This window comes from Thunnus maccoyii, chromosome 13 (genome assembly GCF_910596095.1).
Source record: "Thunnus maccoyii chromosome 13, fThuMac1.1, whole genome shotgun sequence".
Lineage (NCBI taxonomy): Eukaryota > Metazoa > Chordata > Actinopteri > Scombriformes > Scombridae > Thunnus > Thunnus maccoyii.
The window spans coordinates 3,181,957-3,209,720 of record NC_056545.1 but is presented as its reverse complement, the minus strand read 5'-3'; the positions used below and the strand labels follow the sequence as shown (position 1 = coordinate 3,209,720).

Here is a 27,764-nt window from a genome sequence, read left to right as displayed (position 1 = left end):
AAAACTGAGAAACAAATCAAATAACTTTAGGGGCTAATTTTTAGTGACTAAACTCATCAGAATTTTTTTTTATTTTTTTATCAGCAGTATCTTCAACAAGGAGGAACTTTCATGATTGGATTTTTTTGAAAAATCAATAACAAATGTGTGCCGATATTGCATCATAAAAGGAATCAAACTAATTGGCTGTTACAAAAATTACCAAGATATATGGGAGGCCTATTTTTTTATTTATTTATTTATATAAAGTTTATTGTAAAGGGACAAATATGAACGTATGCCACAGCTTTTATAGCCTAAACTATTTTGCAATGCCCGTCCCTAGATGGACTTTTAAAATACATAAAACTTTACAGTAAAATACATATGAAACTGCACTCAGCGATAGGTATACGTACATTACAGCACAAAACACAAAACTCAACAACAAAGCAGCACAAAACTACACATAAACATGTTCTGGGAAAATGGTGCCCAGTTGCTTATAATTAAAGAGGCATTTTAAGGATTTCGGAAATGTAAACTACTATATAAAACATACATCGGATGAAAATTGTAATTATAAGTAAAACAGTAGCAGAATCACACTACAGCCTATAGAGACATGCTGAAAGGCTTTGACAGTTTAAATCCGCCACAGACTCCGGAAGCTTTGCTATAAGACCTGTCATATTCAGTCACTCACGTCGCGAGAGCGCGCGCGTTAATGCCAGCGCTCGTTTAAAGTGTACGCGCGTGTCTTGACAGGTGAGCGCGCGCAGCTGGCTGTTCGCTCTCGGCGTTTTGACAGATGGAGTTGGTTTGACTCGGAGTCAGAGCTGAAAGCATTTTGGGCAAAAACAACAAGGAATTTCAGTTTTCTTTTATTTATTTTTTCTATCTGCAATGAAAGCTGAACAGACTGAAAATGGAGAAAACTCGACGAACTCGGTGAGCGCAAAGGATGACGGAGCTGCTATTAACATTAACAATGCCTGAAGAACTAACGTTAACACTAACCCCTCTGTTGTGTGAAGCATTTAAAAAATCTGGTATTTCAAAGTTACTTTGATTATAGTTTCATGTACATAGGGGGTCGAAAAAAGTTTAAATATACATGAATTCAGCACATATAAAATACACCAATCGCCCTGATTTTGTTCCACAATCTAAATGACTGGTAGCTAAATATGATAAGCGAGTGTTTGATAAATAAAATCTCCACATTTTAAGCGTGAACATATGACCTATAGGCTACTATAATCCATTAAATAGTAGCTAATAAATGCATAAGCCTAACATATTTTTTTTTTCTCTTTTTGACTTAGATTCTTGTTGATGAAAACTTGTTCTAGGTCATAACACTTACACTTCAGTCTGTATTTGGCTCAGTAGCCTTGCAATCTATCAATAGGCCTGTTATATTATTCCTACTGTGGGTCTACAGTATACGGAGCCAACAGTCCAAAGATGTTATGTAAGAGGGAGGGTAAGTAATGATTTATGGTAGGCTATGTAAAAAAAAAAAATCTAAGGAGTATTTAATGTCAGAAAATTGGTAATATTTGTTTGCCTCTGTCTTCTGTTTGGTATTGACATAGGCTCTGTGTGTGTGTGTGTGTGTGTGTGTGTGTGAGAGAGAGAGAGAGAGAGAGAGAGAGAGAGAGAGAGAGAGAAAGAGAGAGAGAGAGACCCAGTGCCTTTGTCACTCAGCTCTAGTGGCATGGTGAGTGGAATGATAAACAGAAGTCTGTGCTATCCATGTCAGTAGCCTAAAATAGAGGCTAACCAAGAGGGTCTCAGATAGCCCCTGGACTCCATATAAGTCTGGTCAGCCTGCTCTTGGCTTCCTGTGTGTGTGTGTGTGTGTGTGTGTGTGTGTGTGTGTGTGTGTGTGTGTGTGTGTGTGTGTGTGTGTGAAAGAGAGAGAGAGAGAGAGAGATACCCTGACATGTCCACCTGCTGTTGGGGTAACGGGCTTTATATAGCGCCTCTCACTCAGCAGACTCAAGTTTGTTTTTTTTACTTCATGTGTCTATGAGGTGAAAACGTATGACGACCTGTGAGAATTTGTGTTTGCCAGTCTAACTGTGGATAATGATGTAGGCATGTTGTATGAAGTAGCTGCGGCCTGAATACATTTCAATACATTTTTAAGTTTAGTTTTAAAGAAACCCATTGGCTTAAGGACTCTGGGCCACTTTTGTTCAGCTCATGGCTAAAATCTGGTCTTCCTATGCTGCTTATTGAAACCACAGACTTTTGCTGCATTTTATTACGCAATTGTTCCCCTGGCGCAGCCAACATGTGGACCTCATATGGGCATGACAGGTTGGCATTCAGGCATTTGTCCTTCGGCTCCATATAAACCCCAAATGTGTCTGAGGCTCACATGAGCCATTATCCTCGGTTCCCACACGGGCTCTGATGTGTGTCCACCAATAGTACATGGGGCACAATGGACTACAAATGGAACTCTTATGGGCAAGAAGTGGGATATCTACCTGTTACCACAAGGGTTAAACATGGATTACATTGGCTAGTTTGAAAATCTAAAATAGTAAGGAAGCAGTGGAAGACATAGGGTAAAAAAAAGCTCAAATTATTCCTGTAATTTCATCTAAGCTCATATTTTATCCAATTGATAGCCAACTTGTTGCTCAGTTTTGTTTATTTCGTCACCCCAAGCACCAATCTCTGAAAAATGAAGCCACAAGCAAGTGCCAAAAACTCTGTTCCTCGAGTGACCACTTGAGGCTGGTTCCAAAAGCAGGTCAATCCCCATAGACCTGTTAAAATGTCCAACTTTACAGCAGAAATAAACATGTTTACAGCCTGGTACAAAAAACGGTTTTGGTCTCTATAGCTAATTTCCCCTTTCATGACAAGTGTACAGGGGGTGAAGTTTTTTATAACTCACCCATGTAAATTTTATTAAGCCGTAAAGTTATGCATAATTAAGGATGTGGCCGCTTCGAGTGACAGGTCGCTAACCGCTAGGAGGCTTGTTTCAGCAACCAGGCTTCATTCGGCCCGCCTCAGCTTCACTTCTTTACCCTTTTTGGATTAGCTGGCAGTTAGGTGGAGTGAAGCACTGCCAAGATGGCGACTGCCGGAGCCACCCACTTTGAGCTTCAAAACCACTCTTCAGAAACCAGTCTATGGGTCACCCCAAATGGGAGTCAAATGCCAATCTATCACTAACCCTAAAATTGGAGGTGCATGAAGGATCTAAAACTCAATTGTCTTTCTTTCCCTCAGCAGAGTGAAATGCTGATCAACCAGCTGAGGGAGATCACTGGCATCCAGGACCCACAGATTCTCTGCCGAGCCTTGAATGTAAATCATCAGCTGCAATGGATGGCGTCTCCCTTGTGTTTTGTTGTTGTTGTTGTTGCTTTACCACAATGCAAATCAATGAGTGATCTTTATACATCATAAACATCATCACAGCAATGTGCTATTCCACATATTGAACACAGTTATAAAACATGGCCAACCCAGTCAGTACACATGTCAAGATAATTAAAAAGCATTTTTGTAGATCTGTTACAGCTACATAAATTTTCAATTAGTCAAATCACATAGGTCTAATGGACACACAGTGAACCTGGGGCTCTCGATATGATAACCTGTAAGTAAAAACTGCTATCCTGCTCTACTTTCATTATATTCCTATTTAGGCAATAATGTCTATAGTATTTAAATATTTAGTTGTCCTATCATTTTTTAGTTTGGCTGGCAGTACAATCAAGCAATGAAATTAATTTCGTCAAACTGGGATGAACCTGGACTTTCATACTGAAAAATCCCAGTTTACATGCAGACTTCTACTTTAGCCCTTACCATGATAAAGGAAACACGCTTACAGGACATTTCAGAAACCATGTTAATATATATATAATAATAAACTTTATTTATATAGCACTTTTCTTAACAATGTTACAAAGTGCTTTACAGGAAAAAAAGAAAGAAACATCAAATAAACACTATGCCAGGAGCAGTAAAAAATAGTGCAGAAGATGGTGTCAGAGAAAGAAACCTACTGTATATCTAAATGATTGATCATGTTGCGTGCATACAATTATTAAGAAATGTTTTATAATTATTTATCCTGTGGAGAACATGACTGTTTGTACAAAATGTCTTGGCAATCTATCTCTAGAGCTGCCTTGCTACAGTAGTTGGCTATTCTTTGAAGCTGTTCTTGATGTGTAATTAATGTTAAAGGAAGACTCTTTGATTACATTAAAAGCACCCCCAGGAACACTGCTTATGTTTTCAAATGGAACTGCACATAAAAATTTCCCTAGGAGCTTGAGTTAATAGGAACCTCATAAAAGTTATAACTGACAAACACTGCAATAAACAGCCTGGCTGACTGTGGTGCACGCATCATCCAACCTGTTGTACCAGGGGTAGATAGAGAGACAGCAGGAAGTCACAGGTTTCGGAGGGGCACTGCTATCTGAGTTCCATATCAAATCAGGGATGTTTGTGTATGACTGGTTTCAAACACAAAGGGGAATTCTGCACAATAATCGACAAGTGTCACCTTAATTAATCAACTGTATGTGCCCACATGCTTGTACTATGTTTCCCATTCACTAAATTGTGTCCAAACGTTTGACTGGTATTGTATGTATGTATGTCATTTTTGTTTATTTTGTTCTAGTGCTGTATTGTACTGCCGACACTTATAATATCCAGAATATCCGCCCTTATCTTTTCCCTGTGTCCCTCTCTTTAAGGCCAGCCAGGGTGACATTGGACATGCTGTTGGACTGCTGACAACCCAGCCAGCAGAGGTTCAGGATCCTGGAGAACCACAGGAGTCTGCGACCCCTGGAGTGGCCTGGGAGGGGCAGAAAGGTACATTGGGGACAAAACACTGGTGCACAAAATTCTGACACTTCTGACAAATTATTTTCATATTTCAAAATTAATATACACTCATATAGGTTAACAGCAGAGATAACATTTTCAGCAAAGATTAAAGGTGCGTGACAACTGAGATCAATAAATACTTATTATAGGACTGCAACTAATGATTATTTTCTCTATAAAATGTCAGAAAATTGTGAAAAATGCTCAATAAAATTCCCACTGTGTCCAAGGTGACATCTTCGAGTTTCTTGTTTTGTCCAACAGTCCAACACCAAAACATATTCAGTTTACTATAATGTATTGCATCAAATTCTTATATTTGATAAGCTGGAACCAGCAAATGTGTGTTCTATTTTGCTTCATATTTTGTTGAAATTAACATGAACAGTGTTTTACTTGGCATCATGGGATCTTGGTTGTCACATTGTTGTCTGTTTCCTCAGTAATTCATAAAGATGAACTGCAGACTGCCATTGAACTCAGCCTGCAGGAGTCCCACAATGCTCAGGAAGAGGAGAGAGAATTCAACAGGTACAGGAGCGCCTGCTTTTTATACAGTGTTGCTTTTTTATTGGCAACTGTGATTGTTTGTTTGTTTTTTATTTACTGTTGACTTTAAAGGAGAAAAGGTATGAAAATAGAGACAGTTAACATTAGGGGTGTGCCCGAATACAAATACGCAAATAGTGGGTTTTTTATGAATATTTGTTTCATACAAATATTTTAAAAAATATTTGTTTTTGGGAAGAAAAAAAAAACATGTTAAATACCAGCGCACATGTTGGTTACATCACTGTCTCAGTCTCTCTCCTCTGCTCCGCTGTTACGTCTATCAGCAGGTCTCACCAAGGGGAGTCACATCCACCTGCTGCATGGCGCACATTTCATAATTTGGACATCACTCTCGGAGTTGGGGGTGTTCCCCAGAGATAAAGCTGAGCTACTGACACAAATGAAGTGCTCCGAAGGGAACACTTCATGAACAATTATTGTAACACTTTAATTTTCTAAAATTAAAAGCGTAATAAAAACAAAAACAGGATTTTTAAACCTCTTTCCACTTTTATTCGAATACAAATACAAATAATTTTGCGGCCTCAACAAATACTGGACCCTCTGCACATCCCTAGTAAACATGGACACTTGTGAGTTTTCTTCCTCTCCGGCTCACAAACTGCTTAGATCATAACCAACAATTAGCAAGATTACGCCACAGGCAAGACAGTCATCAAAGTTAACTGGCTACAGATGATAGCCCATGGCTGATTAAAAACACCCAAAAGTTGTCAGTGGAAAATTAAATAATTGAAATGAATGAAAGATGTCTGGCAAATGGAAATGAGAGACACTTGTTCAGCTGTTTCATGTTGTCTGTACCTAAAATAAAGTGTATTTACTTTTTAGCTAAACTATTGGCTATGGTTTTAGGGTTGGCAATGTTGGTTAGTCTGTTGTCTGGTCGACCAATTTAGTCCAGACTGAAATATCTCGCCAACTGCTTGATGGATTGCCCTGAAATTGAGCAGCACAGATCAAAGTTTTCACTTACCCAGTGAAATATCTACTAATCAATGGATTGGTACAAAATTTGATACAGTTGTCAGTGTTTCCCAGATGCTGTTTCCCAAAGACTCTGGCAAACCACTGATTTTTCCACTCAAGACAAGTTGACAAACAAACAACATTTTGTTTGAACTAGAACATGTTAGCATGCTAATATGTTAAACTAAGATGGTGAACACGATGACCATTACCTGCTAAACATCAGCATGTTAACATTTTCATTATGAGCACGTTGCCATGTGGAAGTTAGTCCACCAGGCATTTCCTCCCATCTTGCAACAGTTTGTGTTTTCCTGGGAGACTTTAGGATTTTACCTTTAACCCATAAAGGTCTTGTTATACAACGTCTTACTGGGTCAATCTTTTTTTAATAGAGTTGTCAAATCAATACTTTGAAATGGGTAATTTGATGACCTGCAGGGCTCTGGAGGCTAGTGCAGAGGAGAACACAGCTAAGATGAAGAGGAAGAGATGTGAGGCCCAGAGTGAGATGTGCAGCCCTGGAGACTGGATCCGCCAAGACAACTGGCCCGTGGGCATTCGCAATGTAGGAAACACCTGCTGGTTCAGCGCTGTCATCCAGGTAAGAGTCAGTGTCTGACTGGGTACAGCCCCTTTCACCCTAATACATAAAATAACATGGTAAAGCAGGGCCATCTCACCATTGTGGGGCCTGAGGTCAGACAAATAACAACAACAGCATTGTGCTGTCAACTCACTGCTGTCATGCTTTAGTTACAATGCTACCAAACATGCACTGTACCCACCACTGTTTTTAACAATGACTTCACTTAAATATCACAATTATTATTGGCAAATAACACATTAAGCAATCCAAATGATGTAATAAATAAGGTTACATTTTGCAAAAATCTTGTAAATCTCTCTATATAAAGCAAGGAATCTCTGTCTGTCTGTCTGTCTGTATGTATGTATGTGGGTTTGTCCTTCACGTGATCTCGAGAACCGTTCATCTGATCTACTTCATACCTGGCAGGTGGATTGCTGGGGAAACAGGGAAGTGCAATGTCGATGTGTGAAGTTGTTTGGATGAGCGGTTCTCAAGAAATATATAAAAATACCTCATAAATACCGTTGATTTGCTTCTTCTTCTTCTGCCCGTTGAGTCAACAAATGGAAATACGGACAGCGCCACTCTGCCATTGCAACCCACATTGTAGTTTCCAGATACTCTGCGTGTGAAGTGTTTAGGGAACATGAGTAAATTATAGCGTCTACTAATAGCCTATGTGTGAGGTGTTTAGGGAGCATCGGTAAATTGTAGTGTCTAAATTGTAGTGTCCAATAGTCTGCATGAGAGGCGTTTAAGGGACGGACAGAACTCTCTCTAGGTATTGAGAAATCAAGCCCTTTTCGAACGGGCACATTTTGAATGGTCTTTGCACTAGTCTTGTCCAATTTTAGATTATGCTGCAGGGATCTGGGGGTGTTGTGGACACACAGAAAGCGATAAATTGCAAAACAGACTAACGCACTGTTTTCTAGGTTTGCATAAAGTGGCCCCAAAATGTGCAATTTACTAAACAAATGTTTGACAGGAATTTTTTCATACTAACCACAAGCAAAGAAGCTTGAAGAGTTATTTTCAGTTTGGTTTACAGTATATGCAGTATTGTAGAAACAAGTTCCTTGAAGAGTTACTAAAATTAAATGTTATTTTTGGGCTCCTTAGGGGCAGCGCAACAATCTGTAAACACAACATTGACATATTATCACCTTAAAAAGTTGATGTAGCAAACATGTAAGCAAACAATAGCCAGTTTACACACCCAACAGACACAGAGAAAGATCAGCGTTCATTTTAAGTCATATTTCTTACATAAGTCCAACTTTCACTCTTTTTAACTCTGTTTTGGTCTCGACCATCTCCTGAGGAAAATATCATGCTCTTTAGCTGCTAAATGCTCCTAAATGTTCACCAGCTAGTGACTAACTTTGATCATTTTTCACTGAAAAAAATTAGGTTGATGAGAGTAGTGAACCAAAATAGTAAAGTTGCTGGCTGTAAATACCAAAACAATCAGCTGAAAAGTGTAAAGTTGCAGAATCAGGTGATAATTACTTGTTGGCTCTATTGGTAATATCAAAATATTGATTAGATCATCTTTAAATTCAGATCTGATGTACTTTGTTTTGACACATGTATACAGTAGTTTTTTGTTTTGTTTTTTTATTCACATATATGGTATATACATATGTTTTTATATCACATAATGCAAGTTTTGTCTTGTCTTGAATAAAAAACTGAATTCAAATTCAAAATACAGAATATAGCTGTACTGTGTACATCTATATAGTCTGTTAAGTGCACTAAGCTCCCTCCACCTGTTCTAACAGTATCTCACATCCTTGGCTGCTAAGGCTGAAAATAGCTCTCACACAGATCAACAAACATTTATAGATTTGGACTTTCCCCCCTTCCAAGATTTCTAACTTGAGTCGGTCAAAGTATCACACCTTTTATTCAGTCAGCAAATTTTTTTGGGGGGGGGGCTTTTACCAATATCTACAGAAGTAGTTTAGATTATTTTTCAGGGTAGAAATTAATGCACATGTGTTTTATATATATAGTGATGTTCTTTCAGTTATTACAGGAAATGGCTCAAAATGAGATCAATACCCACCGGTTTTTAAATTGACAACAGAAACACTGACTACAGAAAGATTAACCATGAACCTCAGTTTTTCTATATGACTCTTATACCACGCTAATACACTAGAAACATCAGGAAGAAAGCCAAAAGGTGTGGGCATCTTCCTGCCAAACAGTATCTCTCTGAGCTGCTAATTCTATTACAAGTCCATTCCTGACTGAATTTAGCCAGACCTATCAGGTGGCTCGGCAGAAACTGGAGACTTCATTGAGATGCACACGCTATATGGATAATTAAATAGCGTGTGATGCGATGATGGAGCAAACTGGTGGACTTTCCAGTCTGATCCTGAGATGGACAGAGAAGAGATGTGATTCTTCTACATTGATTTAGAAGTCAAACCCTTGAAGGACAGGGGTTATTATCTAGGAATTTTGCATACAAATGGTGTTCAAATGATACCCTTTTGTTTGTTTTTTTGCTGGTGTCGATACTGTTTGTTACCCCTGACCTGACTGTTGTAGACTCAACAAACCAGTCTCGCCTAAAAAAAGTAATTATGCTATCAGATTGAGGCCAGAGTGACCACATGATTCAGTTGTCGGCTCGTATTCTCTCTATTATCCTTTGTGGTATGAATTACAGTAAAACTGAGATAAGCCATAATTGAATTTCCTGCTCAAATGGAAATACTGTATATATCAAGATATTCATAGGTGCTCAGAAGCTCCGCTGAGACTCACAACACATGACATATAAGACTAATTGACTGGTAATGCGTTTAGCTTATCATGAGAAACACAAGTATCGTATAACACAGTTGATGGTGTGTTTGCTTGCCTATTGTGTGTAAAATGAAATAAAAATATTGAATTTGACAAAAAATAATAAAAGCAAAGACACCTATTATAGAGTAAAGCTGTGTTCACAGATATTGGAGCAGAATTACAAGCATGAAAGGGTTTCTAATAATTCCTGAAATTATACGCCTGAAGGCGAAGAGAAAGTTCCTCTAATGTGCAATAAATGCCAGCTACTAGAAACCTTTATGATTTTAGACATTAATGGAAAGTTCCTCCCTCCTCTCTTGTTTACACTCAAATTTTGCATTTAATTTCACTAACATTTCTAATTAATTAGATATTAGGTAGGGTCGAGCTAAAGTGGTCACCATTAAAAGTATGCTGAATTAGCTGTTGTCAATTCCTGTTTGCAATGTACCTGTGGATGATTCCAAGGCAAGTTCTGAGTTATTCGGAGCATCTTTTTCTATGATTTCTAAGCATATTTATGGAGGTGTAAGTCACACTGAATCTTAAAAATGTGTTTATCATGCAGTGATTCAAAGAAGGAATAAGAGTTTTTATGCAAATTTGCAGCTCACGCCTCATGTCTCTCCCTCTGTACCCTGTGTGAGTAAATTTCAACCTGGGCCTCATTTCCAAAACCATCTGAAGGTTAAAATGATGGTAAAATCCATTGTTTGTTTGTTGTTTGCAGTCATTGTTCCACCTGCCTGTGTTCAGGAGGCTGGTTCTCAACTACCATCTGTCTGAGCGACTACTGGACAAGTGTAAGAGTCACGCAGTGAGTAAACTACTATGCATACCATTTGTCCAAACAACAGTGGCTTACTCTGTCATTCCCACCAGTCAATCCTTTGTTTTGCACTTTCATTTTTACATATTATCAATTCTTTCAACTTCACTAATTATACACAAGATGTGGGAATTTTCTATTAGGGTTTCTATCAGGTGCAAAGGGGGTGAAGTTTGACTTTGAGCTTGTGTTAACAGGACAAGAGGAACATTGCTTTCATGCAGGAGCTGCGCTGCCTGTTTGCCCTCATGTTGGGCTCCACCCGCAGGTTTGTGGATCCTTCTGCTGCAGTGGAGTTACTGCGAGACGCCTTTAGGACCAGTGAGGCCCAACAGGTACAACAAACATACAGTATTTGTCTTTTAACAAAAAAATCTTAAATCTTAACTTAAAGCTATAATATGTAATAATTCCACATTAAAATGTATAAAACCAACTAGACCTATGTTATATATGTTGTTGAGTTGTGTACTTACATTATCCCAAATGTTTCCAACAATTTTCAAACCCAGAGAAATCTGTAATTTAATCAAAGTAACGGACCGTTTCATTTGGTCGCATGTCAATGGCGTCATACCTCCTCTACCAAAGAGTAAACACGCACAAGATGCATACGGCAGTGCTGTGTTTGTCCGCTACAATGGCGTCTACCAAAGAGTAACTTACACACATATAAGATAATACATCGGCGTTATGGTTGTTCCACACAAACTGTTATAAATTGACTTTTATTCAGTTTTAAGCCACATTTTCATGATAAATTTCGGTCACTTTTAACTATATCTTTTAGCGGACGTCTGGATCTTAAGTTATCAGAGAAATAAACTGGGCAAATGTTAGCAGCATCGTCGGAGAAATATTGATTTTTTAGGTGATACAGCTTTACTTAGTATTTTTAACGATTTTAATCTGCGTGTACGTTTGTTTTTGGAGAGGAGGAGACCTCTGCGGATAATTCGGCTCCCGGGAGAAACCGAACAAGTGTTAGCAGCAGCTCGGCTAACAGCCCATACCGGACATCCGCTGGTCGCCGTACATCGTCAGAGAAACACTGATTTTTTTTAGGTAAAACAGCTTTATTCAGTGCTTTTACCTGTAATCTCCGGGTCCGTTTGTTCTGGAGAGGAGGAGACCTCTGCTGGTAATTCGGCTCCCGGTAAAAACATCCCGAATGATTAACACTGGAGTAATCCTATCCCGGTGAAGCTGGTTATTTAACGACGAAGACAACAACACCCATGATCCCTTGCTACTTCACACCGTCATCACACTCCGTCTTTTGTTATTGTTTTGATTGAGACCCCTAGCGGCTGAAATTACATATTGTGCGTTTAAGCTCCACTTATAGGTACACCTTCCACTTGCAGATAATGCTTGCCTGTTCCTGTCTCATTATCACCTCTGGAGAGAATGGTCTCAACTCTTTCCCTTTTGAGCTCTCTTTTCTCGGATGGAGATAGAGCAAGAGATTGTCCCTGAACCAAAACTGCATGATTTGTGCACAGACATGTGAACCCACATGTGCTTTGTAATGGCCAAATGCAGCCCCCATGTCTCGACTGCCTTTCCAGAGTGTGCACTGATGGGGTCTGAAGAGGGCAATTTTGTTGGCCAGCAATGTGCATTAGCAGCGTTTTCAACAGCATCTGTTAGTCTGTCAGTGGATGCAGTTTGTCGCTCAGTGGTAACAGGTGGTCACACACCTGAGTTATCTCCATGGCAACTGAGCAAACTCCAACCACTGAGATAAGGTTGAAAGCTTTGGAAAAACTGAACTTTTAGTTTGGATGTTTTTTTGTCAAAACTTCTGTTTCCAAGGTAACGGGTGAACTTTCATGTCCAGTGTTTGTTTCCTGTAAAGAGTCGAGTAAACTAGCATTTTCTTTTCTTGTGTCATCTTCATTTCAGGATGTCAGTGAGTTTTCTCACAAGCTGCTCGACTGGCTAGAGGATGCATTTCAGCTGGCTGCCAATGGAAAGTAAGCTATGAGATGATGTCATCGACATACAGTACATGTTGATCTCTGTTCGCTATATAACATAAATATAATGTCATGTTTTTTTTTTCAGTAGTGCAGAAGACAAACAAGAAAACCCCATGGTTCAGCTTTTCTATGGTACCTTTGTGACAGAAAGAAAACATGAGGGTATGTTTTTTTTTATAGGTCTTTTGTAATGGTGTCATAATCAATATATATTCTGCTCTTAGTCGCTCATATCTCTCTGATTCTGCTTAGGTAAGACTTTATGTAACATCGAGCAGTTTGGCCAGTACCCTCTGCAAGTCAATGGCTTCAACAACCTGGATGAATGTCTAGAAGGTGCTATGGTTGAGAAGGAGATTGAGTCGTTACATTCAGATCACAGTGTTACGCCTGGCCGTGAGGTAAATAGCTTTTCCATAAGAATTTCTACAAACAGAGTGTTTTCTGCCAGTGTTTGTGTAGTTTGATACTCTGCCAAAATAAAGTCTGTATTTTCTCTTGTTTTTGCAGAGATGGTTCAAAAAGTTACCACCAGTCTTGACTTTTGAACTGTCTAGATTTGAGTTCAACACCCAGCTTGGTCGTCCTGAGAAGATACACAAGAAGCTGGAGTTTCCACAAATCATTTATATGGACAGGTGAGCTCTGCACAAAGCACTAAATCATATAAGTGCAAGTTCATTCAGTTCTAGTGAGAGCTATTTCACTACACTCACCCAATAACAGAACTTACATAGCACCGTGGTGTGACCACTAGCAGTCATAAGCTAAATACAAAATGTTGCTATTTCTTCTCTCAAATGAACAAAAACTTTATGGAAGCAGACTTTTGTTAAGATAATATTTGCTATATTTTGTCCACCTCTACCATGTATGTCTGTGCCAAGCTACAGAATTATTAAAATATTAACACACATGAGGTGATATTAAATTGTTTCAACCAATCTTAGACAAATTTACTGATCACTTATTTGGGGATTGTCACAGATATCTTCACAGAAACATAGAGCAGACCCATGAGCGGAGAGGAGAGGTAAAAAAAATGAAGGAGCAACTTGCAGCCCTTCAACAGAAACTCGAGTGGTAAGTTACCTGTTAAAGCTGAGATATGAGACTTTATAGGAACAAATCTAGTTCTAATTATCCCATATCTTTATTCATAGCTATAAAAACTATGGCTCAGGACCTACCAAGTATCCTCTGACTGACATGCTGCAGTTTGTGTTGGAGTTTGCTACCACCAAGCCTTCGAATGTTTCCCCAGCTGAAGACTTTAGACCAACTTCATCTTCACCAACTCCTTCAAGCCACCCACTCAGTGAAACCATCTCTACAGACAACAGGTTGAGTACACGGATGACCAGAAAGACAAAGAAGAGTAATATATCGTGTACAGACTTTTACTAGCACAGCACAAATAGTAAACAACAGTATATGCCATATATACATAACCGTAATATTAAATCTTCAATCCTGAATTCCATCAATTCCAGTTATCTCTAATTAAAACAATCATTTGTTTTTGCATTGGAACATGTATGTAAATTGCCTGAAGCCATTTATAGATGTGGTGTTATTGTGTGTCATGTAATCCAGTGTGGGATGGCTTTTTAAATGGTAATAATTTTGGTTTTAATTGGTGCTTATTAAAGGATAATGTGCTCTTTTTCTACAACTTCAGTCTTATTTTTACAGTTTTGGCCATCATTCCTATTAATAATAATAATAGCTTTACACTCACTAAGTTAAAGAGAGTGATCTCTTTAATGGATTTAACTGGCTGATTTTGATACAGGTTGCCTTTATATAAAACCGCTTTAAAAAAAAAAAAAAGACAATCACAACCTTCTTGCAAAAACTGAACATATTGGACATTGATGCTTTTCTTGCCTCCCCCTCAGTGAACCTGAAGACACAGATTCATCAGAGGGCCTGGTTTCCAGTGTGTCCAGTTGCCAGCGGACCCCCATATACAAGCCCTTCACCCAGTGCAGACACCCCATTGATTGTCCACCACACCCAGCCCCCCACAGCATCACTGAGGAAGAGCTGCACAATGTTAAGAACTGCCTACAGCGTTGGAGGACAGAAGTAGAGAACGACATAAATGGTGAATGTTTACGATGTACACACTAGCACTACTTTTGACACAGTTATTATATATTGTATATGATAATATACAGTCAGGTGATCATAATATGTGTGAATTGTCAAGTTGAGTCATTTTCCTCTGATTAGAGATGCTCACCCTGCTCTCCAAAACTTTGCCATTGGGCGCAAATAATAAATGAAAGAATAAAAAATTAAAAGTCAAAATTCAAAGAAATTCATCTCAGCTGAGCTGTAGGTGCACTTAATATTTTTTTCTGTTTTCTCTGTGTTTTTTTTTTCCTTATTTTTTATTTTGCGTATGTGTGTGTGTGTGTGTGTTTCAGAACTAAAGGCCAGCATTGACAGGCTCAGTCAGGTGCTTGAGGGCATGTATTCAGACAGCAGCCTCTGCCAGGTAAGGCTACATCTACGGTTTAGGATGTGCATAAACTGAGATTAGATGAAACTTTATTGATTTCCATGGAGAAACAAAAAAAGGAATATGAAGTAAACAGGTGAATAGAATACAAATAAAAACAGATTAGAACATTTAAAGATTATGCTGCAGTTGAGAGTCAGATCTCAGTATTTGGATACTGAATCCTAAAAATTTAGGGCTTCAGATTTTTATACAGTGGGCAATCAATACTGTCTCCCACTCTACTCTTACTTAGGTGCCCTACAGACTCCACGCAGTGCTCGTCCATGAGGGCCAGGCGTCAGCAGGTCATTACTGGGCCTACATCTACGACCACGCCAACCAGCGCTGGATGAGGTATAATGATATAAACATCACTGAGTCGTCATGGGAGGAGCTGGAGAGAGACTCGTTCGGGGGCATGACCAACGCCAGCGCCTACTGCTTGATGTACATTGATGACAGGCTACCCCACCTTATCACAGGTACATCTACGGATTTGATTTGAGATTAGATTAATTTTGAATAATCTGGAAGGGCGTATTGAATCATTGCAGCAGCAATAATGAGACACAACAAAGAGTGGCGTGCACAGACTCTCTTAAAAGCAAAATATGTCATTTCAGCCGTTAGGGGTCTCTCAATCAAAACAATAACAAAAGACGGAGTGTGATGACGGTGTGAAGTAGCAAGGGATCATGGGAATTGTTGTCTTCGTCATTAAATAATCAGCTTCACCGGGATAGGATTACTCCAGTGTTCATCATTCAGGATGTTTTTATCAGGAGCCGAATTACCTCCTCCTCTCCAGAACAAACGGACCCGGTGATTACAGGTAAAAACACTGAATAAAGCTGTTTCACCTAAAAAAATCAGTGTTTCTCTGATGATGTATGGCGACCACCGGACGTCCGGTACGGGCTGTTAGCCGAGCTGCTGCTAACACTTGTTCAGTTTATTTCTCTTATAACTTTAGATCCAGACGTTCGGCCGGTTCCTCCCGGGACCCGAATTATCCGCAGAGGTCTCCTCCTCTCCAAAAACAAACGTACACGCAGATTAAAATCGTTAAAAATACTAATTAAAGCTGTTTCACCTAAAAAAATCAATATTTCTCCCACGATGTTTGGTGACCACCGGACTTCCTGGAGGGGCTGTTAGCTGAGCTGCTCCTAACACTTGTTCGGTTTATTTCTCCTATAACTTTAGATCCAGACGGTCGGTCGTTCTCTCCCGGGACCCGAATTATCCGCAGAGGTCTCCTCCTCTCCAATAACAACACTGGAGTAATCGATCCCGATGAGGCTGGTTATTTAACGACAAAGACAACATCTCCCATGATCCCTTGCTACTTCACACTGTCATCACACTCCGTCTTTTGTTATTGTTTTGATTGAGAGACCCCTAGCGGCTGAAATTACATATTGTGCGTTTAAATCAATTAAGTATTTTAATGGCCAATATGAACACAGGAGGTCAGTGAGTAGGTTTTATTGTGATGTTATTAACTGACACTACCCCACATCCACCCAGAAGACACAGATGACGAGACAGGCCAGATGCTGCATGGCATGGACTCCCTGCCGCCCATCCTCAGACGCTATGTCCATGAAGATAACCGCTGGTTCCAGCAGGAGCTCAGCGAATGGGAGGAGCAGTTCTGCCAGACAGCGACCCCACAGGGAGAGTCTACAGTCTCTACAGAGCCCCCAACAAACCCCAGTCCAGACAATGAACAGCAAACACCAGTTGAGCCAGCTCCACAGTCCTCCAGTGGAGGGTCCTCCACTGAAGGGCTGGACCAGGGAGCTGCTTCAGAACCACAGCCAGACTCAGAAGCACAGAAGGATCCAGAGCCTGATCTTGCAGAGAAGCCTGAAGGTCTGTAGTGGTGACTGGAGAAAGGGAAATGAGGGGACGTTTTTATAAGATTTAACAACCCATTGCATATTATTCTCAGATAACTGATAGTCTGATTCCGAAATATTTGTATCGGCATGTAAAACATATAGTAACGGTCATTTTATTTACGCCAATTTTACCCATCATAAACCAGTAGCATGGATTTTAACCAAAACTTAAAGCTTTTTGGAGAATGCAAAACATTTTTTAATTGATTGGATTGGGAAACGTGGATTATCTGTTTTATCTAATTATAAGATGGATATTCCATGACAAGCTGTGTGCAAAAAGGAACTGCACAGCTCGTTATGGATGATCTCTTATATACTGTACATATGCAAGATATACAGAGATATAATCTAGCAAGATAATAGGGAAGGGTTTCTTTCATTTGTTTATCTAAAGGATGACAAAGACTATATGGTCCCAGAAAATGGACACAGACAGTTAGAAGACAATTGGAAGCAGGATAATCCGCCCCAGCGATAACACTCAGTACAAGTAAATGTCCAATTCTGCATGGATTATCCCTTTGCTTAGTTAATTTTGTTATACTTCTCATCAACTTCACAGAGATTGGAAGACCATCTAGACCTTTGTTAGTTTGCTAACAAAGGAGGTCTGGCTACATAAAATTAGGATAGGATGGGGATTTGGTAGCGATTAAATATTTTCCAAGTCAAACTAACTTCTATAACTAGAGTACTTTCCATTACAGACACACATGTTCACTCACAGCCTCTCTCTCTCTCTCTCCTCTCTCTTTTTTTGACCTTAGAAGAATCAGAGTTAACGTCACCGCCACCAGAGAGCCCGGGCTGCCAGCCAGACGACAGCAATGCGGCAGTCACCGACACCCTGGAGCCCAGCCAGGACTCCACCACAGCTGAGAAGGATCTACAGAGTCAGGTGGGCCCACTCGCTCCCACTCTGTAAAAATATGGGTCAGAAATTCTAGGCCACAGAAATTAAAGTGTGTACATCTGGGTCAAGTATCCCATTTCACCACTTAGCATAGAGATGGAGATCCAGGCTTAATGCCAGGCAGGCTGTAGAGTAATGTACAGACAGAGTAAAAGTCACAAGTAATTACTATCATCAACTGATTTCTTTGATAGTCAGTATCTAATTTAGAGGCTTAACATATAATATCATTTATAAATATCAGTGCATTGCAATGCAACAACACCATAATCTACAGCCTGACACTATGTCAACAATAAAAGCTTCATAAATATAAGATTTATTGTAGGCCATTGCTTTAGAAGACATTAGATAAACTGGTGTCTAACCACCGCATCACAACTCAATGTCTTGTTGATGAATCTGGTGTTCCATTGATTAATTTGTCACTTGTAAGTGAAATTTGCTCCTACAGAGCTTCAGCCCTTTCTGCTGACCCACCTGACTACATATAATAAGACCAACCTTTCACCGGATACAAATAGACTTTTTGAAATCCAGTTTGTTCAGTGTTGGAATGAGGGTAGGTGTTGTGTTGATGTCAGTTGTCCAGAGACAGAATTAAAATAGACACACGTGCTAAACGCTCCAGTCGAACTGACATTTTCCAGATATCACTCCACAGGTGTTTAGATGGTGGGTCGGTGAAGTTATACATGAACACTATACCAGAACAGGACACGTGGCTATAGATAATGGATGGATGGATGGATGGATGGAAGGCATAGTAATGTGTGTCTTATCAAATCTTTCTCTGTTAGTCTCCTTGCCCTGAAGCTGAGCTTAGTAACCAGTCGCCATCGGACCTCCATGTGGAGAAGGCTGACACAGAGGTGGCAGGCCTCAGCTCTGAAGCTGAAGGTGACCCAGAGGCTTCCAGAGAAGCTCCTGAACATGATGCAGATCATGAGGATGAGGAGCAGCAGCAGCAGGAGGAGCAGCAGGAGCAGCAGCAGCAGCAGCAGCAGCAGCAGCAGCAGCAGGAGGAGCAGCAGCAGCAGCAGGAGCAGCAGGAGGTCCCAGCTAGACAGCGACAGCCTGAGAACGAGGTCTCAGAAGTGGAGATCCCCAATGTGGGCAGGATCATGGTGAGGGCTGATGCTGATGGATACAACGAAGAGGTAAGAACTCTTTGGATTTTGTGGACAAAATATAATATTTTTTGACATGTCACATTGTTTACTTTTAAGTATTTTCTGACATTTGTCCCTCAGTTTTTCTGGGGGTTTTTTTCTAGTTGAAGCCTTCAAGTGCATGATTTTATTCTTCCTGGCATATCTGTTAAAATCATTCTCGTTTCTCTTCTTCGCTGTTGTGTCATTTCCTAGATGATGCTGACTCCAGCTATGCAGGGCGTCATTCTAGCCATCGCCAAGGCCAGAAAAACTTTTGACAAGGAAGGACCTGAGGCTGGCCTCATCAGGGTATATTTTTTTGAGAGATAATGACAGATAGATTGTCACGTCTTACATCAAACATTAAGTTGCACAATATCACAAAATAATCTTAATGATTCCTGAAAGACTTTTGCAATTGAAATATTAACATTACTGCATTCTCTTCAAATGTAAATGTCTCTGGAGCAACCCATTCTCTCCATACAGTTTTGAATGGTCATCATTTTGAGGGACCTTTTGGCTCCAAAAAATTAATTCTGTAGTGAATTCCCTCATTTTCAACTGCAGGTTTTGTTGCGATATCATCAGCATGCAGCATACACTATATTAATAGAGGCCTCCTAAAGATTTCTTTCTATAAATCATGACATTTATAGTAAAAATTAACTTTACTTATGCATATTTTTGACAAGATATTCAGCTTTTTAGTTTATTTTTTTTAGTATGTATGTCTTAACTCTGTTAGCCGAGCATTATCACCAATCCTTGTAGTCTATCAGTAACTATGAGGTTTCATCAAATAAAATCCATCTTAGTGCTGTTACATGCTTGTCAACTATGAGCATTTGAGCAAATTAAAATATTAAACCTCCCCTCTGTTCCCTCAGGCCTTCCATGAAGAGTATTCTCGCTTGTATGAGCTCTCCCAGGAGGAGACCACTCCCCAGGAGGATGCACGTCTGCAGCACGCTCTGGTCTACTTCTTCCAGAATAACGCACCCAAGCGTATTATTGAGAGGACATTGCTGGAGCAGTTTACTGACCGGAACCTGAGCTTCGATGAGAGGTACACACCGATAGAAGACAAATGGTCCCCTTTAATGAGTCTCAGATATTAGTCTATTACGTTGGATGGAGTTTTAAAATGTTTTAAATGAAACCGATGTTTAAAAAGACAATAAGATCTGGATCAGAAACTTCAAGATCAAGGTGAAACCTATTTTGGACATAATATATTAAAACAAGTAGGGAGAGCAAACAGAAAACAAATGTTTCTGTCTATTGGGTTGTACAGTGTGTACAGATAGCAGAAGTAACTGAGGTAAATCATGGCTGGCGAAAGGTCTACGCTCACCAGAATTAGAGGAAATACAGTAGACTATACAGCATGCATGTAATGCCATCTAGTGTCCAGAGCAGAGACCTGCAGCATGATTTGGATGTTGCTGTATCAACCTTGTCAAAAACATCCATTCACTTCATATTGTGTGTCCTTTCCTGTACATGCAGGGCCATTAGTATCATGAGGGAAGCTCGATCCAAGCTGCGTCTCATCAAGCCAGAGGATATGGACATGGATGAATACCTGGTACTGTCTATTGCATGGTCTGTGGTCTGTAGATTAAATATCAACAGATGGTCCCACCTCTGCCTTAATGGATAGTTGATTATTCAGGCATGCACTCTTCATGTTTGGGGAGTTAATCTGTCCTAATTTTGTAAAACACTGGAAATGAATCTGCTCCTGCTGTCTACTTCGATTGCTTTAAGTTTAAATCTTGACAGGCAGGTTTGTCAAATCCCACTTTTGAGAGGGAGGAGCTTCACTGATTTGATGATAAAGACTTTAAATGGTTGCATAGTTGCATCAACATGTAGATATAGAAATTACATGTAAATTTGAGACTGATATTTGTTAACAATATCATCATATCCTTCCCGTTATAAACTGAAACACACAGCAAAAACAAAAGATGGGCAGGTAGCTTTCTTTATGCTGATTGGGCCAAAGGTCGTTCCCACTAAAGAGCACCAGTGGAGAAATTTGTAACTGTGTAAGGAGCTAATCTGTGGCCAAACTTGAAATGTTACCTTAGTCTGGCTAAAACAAGTAGTGACAACGGGATAAAATGGTACAACATGTACTATTGAATGCAATGAAAGTATTAACACACAGATTGATTGGCCGTTATTACATTACAGACATTATTACATGGTGGTACCTGCTTTTTGAAAGACGTTTGGATCCTGTTTAGTATGTTAAAGCCCTGATCTGAATGGTATATTTGGATCTGCATGGTTGGAATTCCAGCAGGAAGCGTGTAAACCCAGTGACATTTGGTCCCAATGGAATGAAAACTATGTTGACTCCGGCATGACATGAGAGTTGGAGTGATTAGCATTGTTGTTCACTAATCACAGACTGGAGTTTTAAACTGTTTCTTAAATCAGGAACATTATATAAATTTAACATAATTCCAGAAATTTGTGATTTGTCAATAGTTATGGATACATTAAACTGCACTTTCTTATTGTTGGTTAATCCCATTTTACTGTTTAATCTGCAAGGTATAACTAAATTGAGTTGACACAAACAGCAAAAAGCAAATGAAGTGATTGGCTGGTTGTCCTGTGTGCTCTTCTACAGCAATGGCAGGATGACTACAGGACGTTCAGGACAGTGTTTGTCTACCTGCTGACTGGACTGGAGCAATACCAGCATGGGAAGTAGGTGTCAAATAAACTTTAAAAACATGCGTTCAGTTCTGCAGATCAATATCCAGCTGTTTGTTTGTGTCCATCCATGTGTTGCACCAAACATCTCACCACTGAAAGAAGTTAAATATTCATACTGTACATACAATATAACACAATCATTGCAAAGTAATACTAAATATAGTTTATAATGTTGCGACACTGTGCATGGGAAGAATAAGAAAAGGGATAGCATTAAAATTTTGTGAAAAAAACTTTAAAAAATTAAGACCTTTAAGTACAATTTTACTTAAAAGACTTTTTAATATGTTTTAAGACTGTAAATCCACACACACATATTTTAATGATGTGTGATTACCATGCTGAATTAGTTTAGTGTAGCTTGGGAAATATAGACATCTGTGTTCTGATAAATTACAATGATTGGTTTACATACTTCCTAGTGATTTGCCAATAGTGGCAGTACTTTTTTTTTTTTTTTTGGTGGAGGATGACCATGGTGACTTGTGTGTGTGCTGCAGGATACGGGAGGCCTTGAACTACCTGGCTCATGCATATGAGACCAACGCAAGCCTGCTGAAGAACGGAGAGAAACGCGGCGTGGACAAGTCTCTTATTGCAGTTTACAGGAGGAAATGCCTCACTGTGAGTAATTACTGTAAATTACTGTGAAGCATGGTGTTGATTTTAAAGAACACTGAGCTCAATCCTTCTGCATAAACAAAGGCTAGAATAACAACAAAGAACTAGTCATTCACATTTCTTGCATATAAGTAAAAAATTTGACCTGAAAGGAAAATATCTTGCTCTCCACCAAAGTGTAGGACAGATGGACTGACTGCCATATTTAGACTACATCACAAGCAAGGAAAAAAAGTTTTAAATAAGTAGCACTTAGTTTAGTGTCCCACAGTAGTCTTTATGGTATGTAAAATGCCTTGACCTTGAAGTTAAGAAAACAATCTCACCAAAAAGTTCTAGGTCCATTTAGTAACTGTTCTGGAGCTTTTGATCACCTCAGCTTTTAAGCCAACATGGACAAGAGGTCCTTTAAAGTTCTCAGGAAAAAAAAGGGAATTTAAACATCAACAATTCCATGACATCCACTGAAAATCTTGTCTTTGCTGACCTCCAGTGGTTTAACCGCTGTCCTTGCTGCAGTGATGTACAGGTGTACTCCACGACCGTGTGACATCACTGTTGAGCAGGGTTACAGGTGCAAAAAAAGCACATCCAACCACACCCATCAGGGTTGAAACCAGACCAACTGCTTTACAGCCTGATGTTAAGTTACTCTTAAGGTTTTAATCACTAACTTGCAAATGTATGCATCAAGATACACCAACACGACTACATTGTCTGCTCAATATGGGGCAACTGATGAATGTTTTAAGAGCACCGTGTTGCAAACTGATCATATTAAAGTAGATCATAACAAATACAGAGGAAACTGAGTGACGATTGCTTTAACTATTCCATCATCCTTCTTTTCCCTACATCCTCTATGCTGCAGATGTTGAATGAAAGCGCATCAAAGCTGTTTTGCAGTGGTGAGGAGAGCAATGTGGAGGAAGGTGTGGCCATCATGGATGAGGCCGTCATCCCATGCCTGCACCTCATGAGCCGTGACTCGGCTTTAACACAGGAAGACCGGGACACTATGGAGAGCATCCGTAGCCACTGGTGCTGCTGCCTGGGCCAAGACATGGATGGTAAGATCTGTTAAATTAACACATCAGCATAGCAAATAATAATGTACTTGTGGTTCCCCATATGACATAATTTGTTGTCATAGTTTTCTACTCACTTTATTCTAAATATTCAGGTTCCAAATATTAATTTCCAAAAAAAAAATGACATGAGGTGGCTCTGGAAAGTATTCAGATCCTTTAAATTCTGCCACATCTTTTGTTCTACAAACCCTTCACGTACATTTGGTAAACTGAGCACCAGAAATGGGTTATTTGTTGCTCAATCTCAGAGTAATTAACTAGTATTATTACATTACATTTCTAGCGTTTATTGTATTGAATATCACTACATATAATCATCAACAGGACCTTATTGTACTTGTCTCATTACATTTTTTCCCTAATTTTATTATAGTCATAGGAATTTTTCTAAACAATGTTCTTCTATTTTCTTTATAACAACATTGCCCAGAAGCACCAAACTTAAAAAAAACTACAATTAATCAAAACATGAACTATAATCTCAACCACATTTAATTGTAGTTTAGTCAAAACCTACACCGAAACTAACACTAACCAACAGTAAACTCAAAAATACACTGAAATAAACCTCATCAACTCCATATTTACTGCTCTTCCTTTGTGTTCAGACTCATTGCAGGTGAAACTGGGTGAGTTTCTGCCCAGGGTTCTGGACTGCTCAGCTGAGACAGTAGTGCTTAAAGACCCACCTAAAGTCCACGTCAACCAGGACCTGTGCAGTCGCCTGGCTGCTGTCATGGAGTCCATCCACAGCACCTCGATAGTCACTGTTAAATAAAGCCCTGGATGAAGAGTCGCGCCTTGAACTGTGCGTCCTACCTTCCAGCAACCATTGGCCAAATGATGTGTTTCTTTTGATTTGCTGGTTTGGTGCTGTACATGTATATTATTTTGATGTTGTGTTTAATATAGCTAGCTGTAAGCGCTCATTAGGGTTAGACAGGCAATGGGGCAGGGCTGTCACCTCATACAGTACATACATGCTCATGTATTGATTACCGCATCAAGAATTTTAAACCTAAAAGCACATGGAAAAGCCCTCCAAACATCTCAAAAGTATCAAAATAAATCCTATGTATTCCTCACAGAAGTTTGTGTGTCATCTGCCTGTCCAACCACCACCATCAGCAAAAACAAAACAAAACAAAAAACTACTAACTGTGCTTAAAAATCATTATGTCCTTGAAGCAGCAGCAGGTTATGCAAAAGGGAGGACCCAAATGGTAGCAGCCCACTGTATTTTTTTTTCCTCTAATGACCTGCAGAACTGGCAACCCAAATAGCACTATTGAAAAGATGGAATGATACAGACTGCTGTAGCATTTTAACCCTAACCCTTAAAAATGTTATACATACAGTCATACTGAAACGACAAAACATCCTATGACATCTCGTTCTTAGTGCCTGAAACATCTGCAGTCAAACTAATGCATTTGCTCATCACGTGTCAGTTAACATTTAAAAAAAAAAAAAAAAAACATGTTTTAGGCTTTCTGCTTGTGACTCGCTGTGACTATAAATACATCCTTTTAGTTCTCGCTCTTTAAAAAGCACATTACTTATTGACAGCTCTGGTGCTATTTAGTGGCAAAATGTCATCAGTAAGAGAACAGGGAAGCATGAAATCCTGATTTGCATTCTGAACGTTTAAGATATGGACATGTTTTACTGGCTGGCAAACTTGTTAACTTTAAATACTGTTAACCATTAAAGTGCCACTCAACTCTGCAGGAAGTGACTGGATTCGGCAGGATTAGTTGATTGTGTTGCTAAGCAGCGTGACCGCACAACGGGGCCTTTAAATAGGCCAACAAAACCATTAAATTTGTACTGCACGGTAACAAATACTGTTTATTAGCTTTTTTTAAATATGTGTTTTATATTACTTTGTATTTTTCCAAAACACATTGCGAAATTTTAAATGTAGATGAAGCTTAGAAAGTTATCTATAGTATTATTACGCATAAAAACATTAGTGACAGCAGGGGGACTCTCACTTTGTTACGCAGAACCATGTTCAACAGTACTTTGCTTATACAGATGTGCTTTTTATCCCTTTTTGAGTGGTTCTCTGTAAACCATGTGAGCCCTTTGAAAGGAAAGCCATGGGACAAAATGAGATGAAATCCTTTTTTTTTTTTTTTTCGGTGTCCCAGATGAAATGCAGTCATCATGAATGAATCCTCTCAATCAGGATTTTCAGGCCAGCAACAGCCTGTTGTTACTGTTGTTACATATGCCGCTGATTTCACACAGCTTTTTCACTTTTACTCTGTGATGATACTCAATAAATCTTTTAAATACTCTCTTATACTCCTTTATTATTGACTGTCTTTGCTTGTGTAGCGGAGCTTGCAAGTTCATCTGACTGACATTTCTCTGCCAATCATGAAGCCAATACAGTATATTCTCCTGAGGAAATTCATAACGGAGTCTGTGGCGTAGTTTATTGCATGTTCAAGAGTAAAAAGGTAGTTGATATTTTTATTATCTAAAAATCCCATGAAAATTAATTGGTGCTACAAAGTATTTCTCCAAGTATGCAATAAACCTCCAGTGTTGTCCAAAAACAAAGCAATCAGTGAGCCGCACCGCTGCACTCGGTGACATGTTCCATCATTACCATGAACATCACAATGTATTTAGTATTCTGTGTTTTTATTTACACTGTACTGTAATGAATCCCAAACAATCCTGTTGCTGTAAATACTCACTAGAGCACCAAATGTGTATTAATCCACAGTTTAAAATAGTACCTAAAAAATGCACAATTTACTCCTGTTGTGTAACATTTTCTGTTGTTTTTTTTTGTATTCAAGTTTTTATTGAACACAACATTTTTGTCCATACAGGAACAGGCAGCATAAATATATATATATATATATATATATATATATATATATATGTATAATCAGGAATCAATTCTAGCGACAGACTTAGCACCTCGAAGAGTAAATAAACAAGTGAGACAAGTAAATAAATATATAAACAACATGAAAACGTAAGAAATGAAGATAGGCAGCCAACATGAAAGAAAGTGAGCACAGGCCCCTGAATATGCAACTCACATTCTCACACCTGTATGTACATTTATTACATACCCAACATGTTTCCACGTATCTCATATAGGTATATTACTGTGGTATACATCACAAGATCCCACTTGGGGGAGGCACCACGACAACAACAAAAAACAGAATCCTAGTGGGGGTCATTATTTATCTTTATATAGTCCCAAAACCTGTTCCACAGGGTCATATTGGGTAACTGAGATTTATCCCCCAGTAAGCAGAGCTCTGGACTTGAGGAGATTTCTGCTCCGAGCCAGTTACTTAAAATAATTAGAATCTGAGCCCAGAAAGGTCTGATTAAAACACATTCCCGCATACAGTGGAGGAGGGTTCCAGTTTCCTCTTTGCATTTCCAACATAAGTTTCATCCTATACAGTGTGGATGGTGTGTAATAATATCTATGTAATACGTTATATTGTGTGACTTTACCCCTTGCCTCTCTCATATATTTACCACAGTTTGCCACAATTATCGCCCATCTATCACTTTGTGTAACATTTTCTTAAAACTTTAGTGTCCAACTGTTTTTTTGAACAAACTATATATATTGTGACCTGTTTTTAAAAAATGTACATCTTCAGTTGGAACCAACAAACAGGTGAAGGAAGCCAGGTAAGTTCTTTTAATGGGATTTGTTAAAATTTAAATATATATATATATATATATATATATATATATATAGAATAACTCCAGCCTTATATTTAAACAGATATAACTGTTTTCTACACTGTCACAAATTTGGACATGAGTAACTCTATTAGCACTTGCAGACCGCTCCCCCACTCCCCCACCCCTCCATACACCCATTCGGTCCACAGCTGGCGGTGACATTTCTTGAACCAAAGTGGACACCAGAGAAATAAGCTCGTGTTTAACAACTCACCTGCTCGTGCCATGTGTCGTGTGTGTGTGTCATGGTTTTAGTTGGCAACATACATAATTGTCCCAAATTCAAACAAGCCCCTTTTATCCACGTGTATAATACTGTACTACAATAATGTACTTAACCATTAGACAAGTTTAAATACACATCAAAGATCTAATTATACTGAGATTAAGATAATAATACTATAAAGTCATGGTCTACATTAGGGTAGATTAAGTTTTGAATTCCATCAGTCTCT

The 27,764-nt window shown here is 39.1% G+C and overlaps 1 protein-coding gene across 5 annotated transcripts; it reads left to right on the top strand.

Moving 5' to 3' along the window:
• The first annotated feature begins 749 nt into the window (after positions 1-749).
• usp28 (ubiquitin specific peptidase 28) lies at positions 750-25,874 on the top strand. 5 transcript variants are annotated; one of them, XM_042430270.1, is made up of 27 exons: positions 750-930; positions 3,241-3,318; positions 4,731-4,851; positions 5,310-5,397; positions 6,850-7,012; positions 10,545-10,631; positions 10,841-10,978; positions 12,552-12,622; positions 12,714-12,790; positions 12,881-13,029; positions 13,139-13,266; positions 13,616-13,711; positions 13,792-13,971; positions 14,530-14,738; positions 15,064-15,134; positions 15,394-15,622; positions 16,671-17,018; positions 17,818-17,948; positions 18,764-18,934; positions 19,007-19,123; positions 19,331-19,426; positions 20,008-20,186; positions 20,630-20,708; positions 21,768-21,847; positions 22,357-22,480; positions 23,349-23,547; positions 24,177-25,874. In XM_042430270.1, exons 1-27 carry the CDS (start codon positions 886-888, stop codon positions 24,344-24,346), a joined length of 3,624 nt encoding a protein of 1,207 aa, XP_042286204.1. In that variant the 5' UTR covers positions 750-885; the 3' UTR covers positions 24,347-25,874. The 5 variants fall into 5 exon arrangements, with proteins under 5 accessions (XP_042286204.1, XP_042286201.1, XP_042286202.1 ...); XM_042430267.1 differs by having other exon boundaries at positions 3,244-3,318; positions 18,764-19,123; XM_042430268.1 differs by having other exon boundaries at positions 12,717-12,790; positions 18,764-19,123.
• Positions 25,875-27,764: the final 1,890 nt, after the last annotated feature.

Excerpts from the sequence above, each read along its gene's own strand:
- usp28 (XM_042430266.1), top strand. The coding sequence starts at position 886 with ATGAAAGCTGAACAGACTGAAAATGGAGAAAACTCGACGAACTCG. Across the intron at positions 13,030-13,138 it reads GTGTTACGCCTGGCCGTGAG|AGATGGTTCAAAAAGTTACC; the intron begins GTAAATAGCTTT and ends TTGTTTTTGCAG. Across the intron at positions 14,739-15,063 it reads AGTAGAGAACGACATAAATG|AACTAAAGGCCAGCATTGAC; the intron begins GTGAATGTTTAC and ends TGTGTGTTTCAG.